The sequence below is a fragment of the Cebus imitator genome, unplaced genomic scaffold (genome assembly GCF_001604975.1).
Source record: "Cebus imitator isolate Cc_AM_T3 unplaced genomic scaffold, Cebus_imitator-1.0 Scaffold196, whole genome shotgun sequence".
In the NCBI taxonomy this organism is placed as follows: Eukaryota; Metazoa; Chordata; class Mammalia; order Primates; family Cebidae; genus Cebus; species Cebus imitator.
This window is the reverse complement of record NW_016107511.1, coordinates 593,064-600,971: the sequence shown is the minus strand read 5'-3', so window position 1 is coordinate 600,971 and position 7,908 is coordinate 593,064. Positions and strand designations below refer to the sequence as shown.

At 45.5% G+C, this 7,908-nt stretch overlaps 1 protein-coding gene across 3 annotated transcripts; it reads right to left on the bottom strand.

Moving 5' to 3' along the window:
- Positions 1-1,120: 1,120 nt before the first annotated feature.
- CTSL (cathepsin L) lies at positions 1,121-7,234 on the bottom strand. Of its 3 annotated transcripts, none has more exons than XM_017547152.1 (8): positions 6,515-7,234; positions 4,770-4,905; positions 4,343-4,465; positions 4,096-4,242; positions 3,689-3,913; positions 2,768-2,930; positions 2,012-2,129; positions 1,121-1,502 (listed from the first exon to the last, which is right to left on the bottom strand). In XM_017547152.1, exons 2-8 carry the CDS (start codon positions 4,893-4,895, stop codon positions 1,403-1,405), a joined length of 1,002 nt encoding a protein of 333 aa, XP_017402641.1. In that variant the 5' UTR covers positions 4,896-4,905; positions 6,515-7,234; the 3' UTR covers positions 1,121-1,402. The 3 variants fall into 3 exon arrangements, with proteins under 3 accessions (XP_017402641.1, XP_017402642.1, XP_017402640.1); XM_017547153.2 differs by having other exon boundaries at positions 6,487-6,619; XM_017547151.2 differs by lacking the exon at positions 4,770-4,905.
- Between the last annotated feature and the right edge of the window lie 674 nt (positions 7,235-7,908).

The following is a 7,908-nucleotide window of genomic DNA, read 5'->3' as shown; positions in this document are numbered from 1 at the left end:
GTCTGTCTCTTCCATAGTAGTGATGACCAGCACGTAGTAGGTATTGTATATAAATTCCAGTTGTCTCAAATCTAAGTTTCAACCTGAATGAGGGATTTAGCCTGGGAACCTCCCTAAATCTTCTTGCTACCACTGATGACTTTTATTACAAAACCCAAAGAATTTCACAGATGCCACATTTGTCATTTTAGGCCCAAAACTTTGAAATTTTAGCAACTACTCGGAAAGGGCACATGAGAATGCAGCATGGCACATGGTCCAATCCAGATAGACTTGGATAGAGCCTGCTGGATGCTTTCTGAGCTGAGACTCCATTGTGCATCTTGTTTTCCTCCTCTGGGATTACATAGTCTATTCACTAAACAGTCTCACCTGTTCTTTATATTTCCTTCAGTTGGAACATGAGACTTCTGAAAACACACAGGTGATGGAAGTATGGGCTGTTTAGCTAGTACAATGTGGGAAGTTTTTTTATTTAAGCAGTAATTCAGGTGTTTATAGGTAACTTGCTCTAAATGGGGGGACAGATGATCATTTCTGAGCCTCTCACCTGTCTTTTACCTTCTGAGACCAGTGCACCATTTCTGAATCCCAGCCTCAAATCCTGAAGTTTATTCCTCATCCCTGGAGGACCCAAAAACAAACAGTCTTGGCAATGCACTCGTTCGTAACCCACTTCGACTGCAAAGTGTCCACGGGGTCTTCACCAGCAGTGGGGGAAGATGCTCCAGAAAGGGGCTCTGAGACCTTTGTCCTGTAACTTGACTAAGATGCAACCAGCTTGGGTGAAATAAACACAATCACTAAAGGTCTTTTTCTAGTATTAAAATCATATATATGTCTGTTCACTTTTCTAAAAAGTGAATTTTTTTTCTTTATTCAAACAGTTTTCATTTGTCCTCATAGATCATTTTCAAATTTTGTTCTAATCAAGGATTGGGTCAGACACAGCCACTGGGCAGCTGACGTGAGATCTGTACGTTTGTAATTAGAAGACCCAGAAGGTCACCCACTCTTACTCCTAGAGAGCCCCTGGCACAGCAGGTAGGGCTTACAGCCTAATTATGTTTTTTATTACACAAAAATTCAGTGCATCAAAAATAGAAAGAAGCCCCGCCACTACATTTGAAATTACATTTTATTTAAACAGGTAAAAATTTACACATCCTTTTAAAAACGAAAATGCAAAGTCAGTAAGCAAATCAATAATATAAACCTATTTATAGCAGTAATTAAAATAGAGGTAACATTTACCAGTGTGAAAATATCACAGAATTCAAATCACACTTGGATCTTCAATGATTCGAGTGTGTATCCGTCACAGCAGGGGCTGGAAGACTGAGATGAACTCCCATGCATGTGCCATCCCCAGTCAAGTCCTTCCTCATCACTGTCCATCAGCTCATACAGTGGGGTAGCTGGCTGCTGAGGCAATTCCACAATGGTTTTTCCGGTCTTTGGCCATCTTTATGTAGCCATCCATGCCCCATTCTTCACCCCAGCTGAAAAAAAAAGCAGGTTTTCCATGTCAGAGAAAGAATAAAGCCCAAAGGGTTATTAACAGGAACATCTAACTTAAACACTGTGCCAGAGGCCACAGACTTAACAGAAAGAATCAAGAGAGGCGATGTTCCTGTTTATTCTTAAAAAATTATTGAGTCTGAATCTGCACATAACTTCCATCCCAGTCTCAAAACTGTGACCCTTCACAGAACTGCAAATCAGAGACAGGAAAGGAATAGGATGTCTTTGCAGACAGATATGCCTCAGAATTAAGAAAATGTTCAGATTTAGACACACATTTGTACAATGGTACAAATACTATACTAATACTCCCAGCATGTTTGTGACAGTATCTCACTTTTATCATCCAACATTAACATTCTATGTTCAACTTAGACTTCTGGGATTTCAGAAGTATGCCTAAGGGCATGTGAAACTATCCAAACACTGATTGCAAATAAGTAATCTCTTTTGAATTTCAAATGTAAGTATTATTGGCAATTTATACCTGTTCTTCACCAGCCAATATTTACTGTTATCTGATCCTGTTCTTTCAAATCCATAGCCAACCACCAGCACACCATGATCCATGTCTTCACTGCTACATTCTGGCTCAAAATAAATGCCTAGGATAGTAAAATGAAGGCTGGGGTGAGAAGCTCCAGAGGACACACGACAGTAACCCATCCTGTCACCCACAGGGAATGAGGCATCTCTGAGTTCAGTGAAGTGACACACATTCTAGATAGTATTTAACAATAAGATCTATTGTTGTCAAGGCTAGGGATTTAGGCTCTCATCTACAACTAGCAGAAATAGAAATCAACATAAATCCTTCATATAAAGACATTGCTAAGGAAATAAAAGACCACTCTTTGAAAGCTTTTAATTCTACTCTAGGCTATCAATCTAAAAAAACAGCATAGAACACCAAAATCCTTGAATCAAAAGGCTCTTTTCAGATTTAAAAACAGAAGTAAAATCTTTGTAAAAATTACAAAAATCCAACAATTACAGAATATTTAAGTAAACTACCCAGTAAATGATATAGCTATTTATAAAAAGTTACAAAGTACTTATATTCATGGAGATATGCTCAACATGTCAAATGGAAACATCAGGTATAAATTCTGCATGTACAGAATTAATAGCTATGATGCTAAGCACCTAAGTATCTACATTGAACTTTACAAACCAGAGTCTATCATGCTAGTATGTCATATTCTTTTTCTGCATCAATTTGTACAAAGAAAAAAATACTTACCTTCTTTATAGAACTGGAAGGACTCATGACCTGCATCAATAGCAACAGAAATGGGCCCCACAGTTGCAACTGCCTTCATCAGGGCCTTCTCCAGCTTAGGGATGTCCACAAAGCCAGTGTCATTGGCAACAGAGTACTTGGGATTGTACTTACAGGATTCTTCCTTTCAAAGATAAAGGGAAAAAAGGACTTGATTACTGCTCTCCTCCTCCTGGAGAACAGGAGTTAGAACCACAACACTCAGCAGTTTGCAGCTTAGGATTTCCAAGTCACCATTGTTATACATCCTCCCGGGGCATGAAATGCTATCAGTTAATTTGAAACTGAAAATTGGCTCCAGTGTCTTCAATGAGACCCCCAGGTTTATTTCCATAAGAAATTTTTCACAATAAAGAAATGTGTAGATGTAGAATGGTTTGTATACTCTTCATGTTACATAGAAGCAAGAACAGCTGTCTGTTAACCAGCTAATCACAGGACTGCACAAAGGCTTAATAATTTATAATGACAGTACTGACAATTTGCAGACACAGATTCTCCATCTGTGAATTTTTTTTTTTTTTTTGAGACAGGGTCTCACTCTGTCACTCAGACAGGAGTGCATTTGTATAACCACCTCCCAGGCTTAAGCAATCCTCCTACCTCAGCCTACTGCTACCACAGATGCACATCACCACAGCCGGCTAATTTTCTTTATTATTTTTGGTAGAGTCAGGGTTTTACCTTGTTGCCCAGGCTGGTCTCAAACTCCTGAGCTCAAGCAATCTGCCCAGCTCAACCTCCTAAAGTGCTGGGATTACAGGTGTGAGCCACCCCGCCCAGCCCTAATATATGAATTCTGAAAAAGGTATCTGTTATCTCTGAAAGTGTTCCACTTTCCAGAAGCTAAGCTGGAATGATAAGATGAGGAGCTCCACTTACTGTTGCCTCATACGGATAGGATTCCTCAGAGTCCAGGCCTCCGTTCTCCTCAACATACTGGAAGGCATAATCCATTAGGCCACCATTGCAGCCCTGATTGCCTTGAGGCCCAGAGCAGTCCACCAGATTCTGTTCACTCAGTGAGACAAGTTTCCCAGTTTTCCGGAACATCTGTCCTTCAAGAGCACCAGTCGCACTAAAAGCCCAACAAGAACCACACTGACCCTAAAAAGGGAATTTAAAAAGCTGTCATCTGCAAAAACAAATAGTAAGACTTTACAGCTCACATATCTGAATACTCTTAAAACGTGAACTGCACATTGCTTTAAACTCTACCAAAACAAAGATGTCAATCGCTTCTTGGCTTTCCTGGGAAGATGGGAGGTCTGAACCTACCACTGTCTCACCTGATTCTTCACAGGAGTCACGTAGCCTTTCTCTCTCCAATCCACAGATCTGGGGGCCTCATAAAACAGAGGTTCCTGGAACACTTTCCCATTCCTGGGCTTACGGTTTTGAAAGCCATTCATCACCTGCCTGAATTCTTCATTGGTCTTCAAGGAAAAGTAAATAAAATGTTGCTGAGCAAGAGATTACTTTAGTAAAGAAGGGAGGAGGGGAAGCACAGAGTTCAGCAGTCCACAGCTCACTCACCATGTCTCCAAAGGCGTTCATGGCCATTGTGAAGCTGTGTTTCCCTTGGTTGTATTCGTGATTGTGCAGTTCAATCATCTTCATGTTCTTCTCCCACACTGCTCTCCTCCATTCTTCTTCATTCTAGAGGCAAACATGTAACTGATGCTCTTTATATCTACCTAAAACCCAACTCATGCTCACCAAGTGAATCTGCAGACAGAGATGGAAGAGAAACCATGGCAAGGGAAGGCTTGACACCTCTGGGAGCTGCTGTTCTCCAAATTGAGACACACAGGGATGAATGCCCACGTTGTGCTCATAATCAGTGCCCTTAGGGTATTACATTATACTATTGGTAAAAGCTGGCCTCTAGAAGCTACTCTCTGGCTATAACTTCTCAACAGTAAGGACTATTCTTTCTGAAGCAGTTTCAGGTGCCACTAACCATGCCATATAATCTGTTGTGCATCGCCTTCCACTTGATCCACTGTGCCTCTAAACTGTGATCGAATGTTAGAGCAGCTGAGGCTAATCCCAGGCAAAAGGCAGCAAAGATAAGTGTAGGATTCATGTTTCAAAACCTAAGAAGGAAAAAGAAATGAGGATCTGATTAGACCAGTCCTAAAAAGCCATCTTACTTCCCCCCGAGGTACTAGGGCCACCATGGTAGAATACAAATATTTAAATGATTCTCCCAAGCATTTACCCAAGGACTGTGGGAGAGGCCAAGGATGTGGTTGGAGAAAAACAGGGCAAGTGGAGGTACTGGATGGACCCACCAAATGAAAAGCAGCCTGTCCAGAGCTGCAGGAGTTGAAACGGTTTATGCGATGATAATTCAGGTTATCAGAAAGGTATGAAAGTACCTTGTGGGTGAGAAGCTTAAGGCAACAACTAGGAAACCAGGAAACAGTTGATCCAGGTTTTGTACCAATGGCAAAAAATCCACATTTTGTACCCAGGCAAAACCTCACTAATGATAAGGTGTGATCCCAACTAGGGGGAAAGAGACCCCCAAGAGTTAAGAGGTCTTCACACACCTTCTTGACTAACAAACAGCAGAAGGTGAGATGTTTTCCGACTTCTCCTTTTTTTTTTTTTTTTTTTTGAGACGGAGTTTCGCTCTTGTTACCCAGGCTGGAGTGCAATGGCGCGATCTCGGCTCACCGCAACCTCCGCCTCCTGGGTTCAGGCAATTCTCCTGCCTCAGCCTCCTGAGTAGCTGGGATTACAGGCACGCACCACCATGCCCAGCTGATTTTTTGTAGTTTTAGTAGAGACGGGGTTTCACCGTGTTGACCAAGATGGTCTCGATCTCTTGACCTCGTGATCCACCCGCCTCGGCCTCCCAAAGTGCTGGGATTACAGGCTTGAGCCACCGCGCCCGGCCCGACTTCTCCTTTTTTTAAATTTCTTTTTTGAGACGGAGTTTTGGTGTGTCACCCTGGCTGGAGTACAATGGTATAATCTAGGCTCACCACAACCTCCACCTCCCGGATTCAATCCATTCTTCTTCCTCAGCCTCCAGGGTAGCTGGGACTACAGGTGCCTACCACCTCACTGGGCTAATTTTGTATTTTTAGTACAGATGGGGTTTCACCATGGCCAGGCTGGTCTCGAACTCCTGACCTCAGGTGATCTGCCCACCTCGGCCACCCAAAGTGCTGGGATTACAGGCATGAGCCAGCGCGCCCGGCCAACCTCTCCTTCTTAATGGAAATCTTTCTAAAATGTTTTCCCAAAAAAAAACTGGGAAGGAGGGCACGCACTGCTCCCTCCTTCACTCACTTCGGCCTGTGCTGCGGACACCCCAAATTGCTCCCCTAAATCAGGGACGGAGTCAAATGGCCGCACGCAGGTAGCCAGCGCCCCGCGCGGGCTGCTGGCGTGGCAGGGCCGGGGAAGTGCCGCCTGCTCCATACACAGGCTGTAGCGGTCAGAGGATGTCTGCGGTGACGCCAGCAGGAATCCCGCTGTCTGGCATGCGGCGGCCGAGCTTCCCTGTTTGGCCGGGTCAGGCCCTGAGTCGGCGCGACGCGGCCAGGCTGCGATACCGGCGTCCACCCCGCCAGGAGGCTGGCCGGCCCGCTCAAGCTGGGACCCCGCCCGCGTGGTCTCCGCGCCTCCGGGGGGTCCTCAACCACCCTCCCCCGCTTCCCCACCTCAAGGCCCGCAGAGCTGAGAGCACACCTCCTCGACCGCGTCGTCTCTTCCAGTCCTGGTCCGGCCACAGCGGGGCCTGCCCGGCGGCGCTTTCCTGCTTTGGTCGTAGCTGCGCAGGCGCACTCGGCGGAGGCCGCTCTTCAGGTTGCGGAGGTCGCGGTTCTGGCCCAGTTTCGCCTGACTCTGCCTCTGAAACATCGGATCTGGGCTCGGCCGGCACCGCCCCACCGCCTGGCTGCGCTGCGATTGGCTGCGCCGGCAGCTGGGCGAGGCCTCCGGGTCCTCCTACCCCCGGCGCGGTTCGTGGCTTGGTACTGACTATCCCAGAGCGGCGCGGCTGCCTCACTGGACTTGGGGGAAGCGGAGCTAGTGCCCCGGGGCCACGCAGAATAGGGTCGGGCGTCTCCCTGGAGCGCTCGGGTCAACTAAGTACCCGACCTACTGCCCTGGGCGAGTGGTTTCTGAAAAGACGTTTGCAGCCAGCCCTGTGTGGACTTTCAGCCTCACCCTGCTTTTTCCTAGTCCTGGAGTCCGCAGAGCCGAGCCAGTGTGCTCCAGTCCAGTGGGTCCTGTTTAGCCCACAGCAAAGGTGGGGCCGGGTGGAAGAACGCGAAGAACGCGGAGCCCGCGGGCCGAAGCCTTATCGCCCACTTAACCGTGGTGCAGCTGGGCTTTAGAAGAATCTGATAGGGAAAGGCACCCCCCAAACACGGGATGCTGTCGTCAATGCCAGACCCTAGGAGGGAGGAGACCGCGGAGCGTCTTGTCACGCGTCCTCTCCATTCAGGAATTCTTCCTTCTCCCACGTCTTTCCCGAAACCAACAGAAATGAGTTATTTACAGAAACATTTGGTTAACAGAAAGAAGAAAAGCAGTCGAGACAATTAGAAGCTGCCCACTCTCTAGGTTATGGATTATAACTTCCTTGGTAACAGTCTTTCTCTTGAAATTTAAGAAATGTAATGACATTTAATGTCAGGATTTAAGATATAGAGAATGGAGAAATGTAGATAGAGGAAAAATATGTATCTTAATCCATATAGATATTAATTTATATAATTAAGGATTTAAGGAATAAAACATTCTAAACTTTTGTCATTTCATTTTTTATTACATAAAAACATTCATTGTAGAAAATACCTTTCGGGGAAAAAATTAATTATGTCTGCCCTTTCCTCATGACCTTTTCTTTTCTTTTTCTTTTAAGACGGAGTTTCGCTCTTGTTACCCAGGCTGGAGTGCAATGGCGCAATCTCGGCTCACCGCGACCTCCACCTCCTGGGTTCAGGCAATTCTCCTGCCTCAGCCTCCTGAGTAACTGGGATTACAGGCACGCGCCACCATGCCCAGCTAATTTTTTGTATTTTATGCATATTTTGACTCTGTTAAAAATGAAGTCACTGTGTATTTGTTGGTCAATT

Bases quoted from the DNA above. Each gene is read 5' to 3' on its own strand.
- CTSL (XM_017547151.2), bottom strand. From the start codon at position 6,685: ATGTTTCAGAGGCAGAGTCAGGCGAAACTGGGCCAGAACCGCGACCTC. The intron at 2,931-3,688 runs GTAAGTGGAGCT...TATCTTTGAAAG, and splicing joins CCTATCCGTATGAGGCAACA to GAAGAATCCTGTAAGTACAA. The intron at 1,503-2,011 runs GTATAAATTGCC...TTTTTTTTTCAG, and splicing joins TATTGGCTGGTGAAGAACAG to CTGGGGTGAAGAATGGGGCA.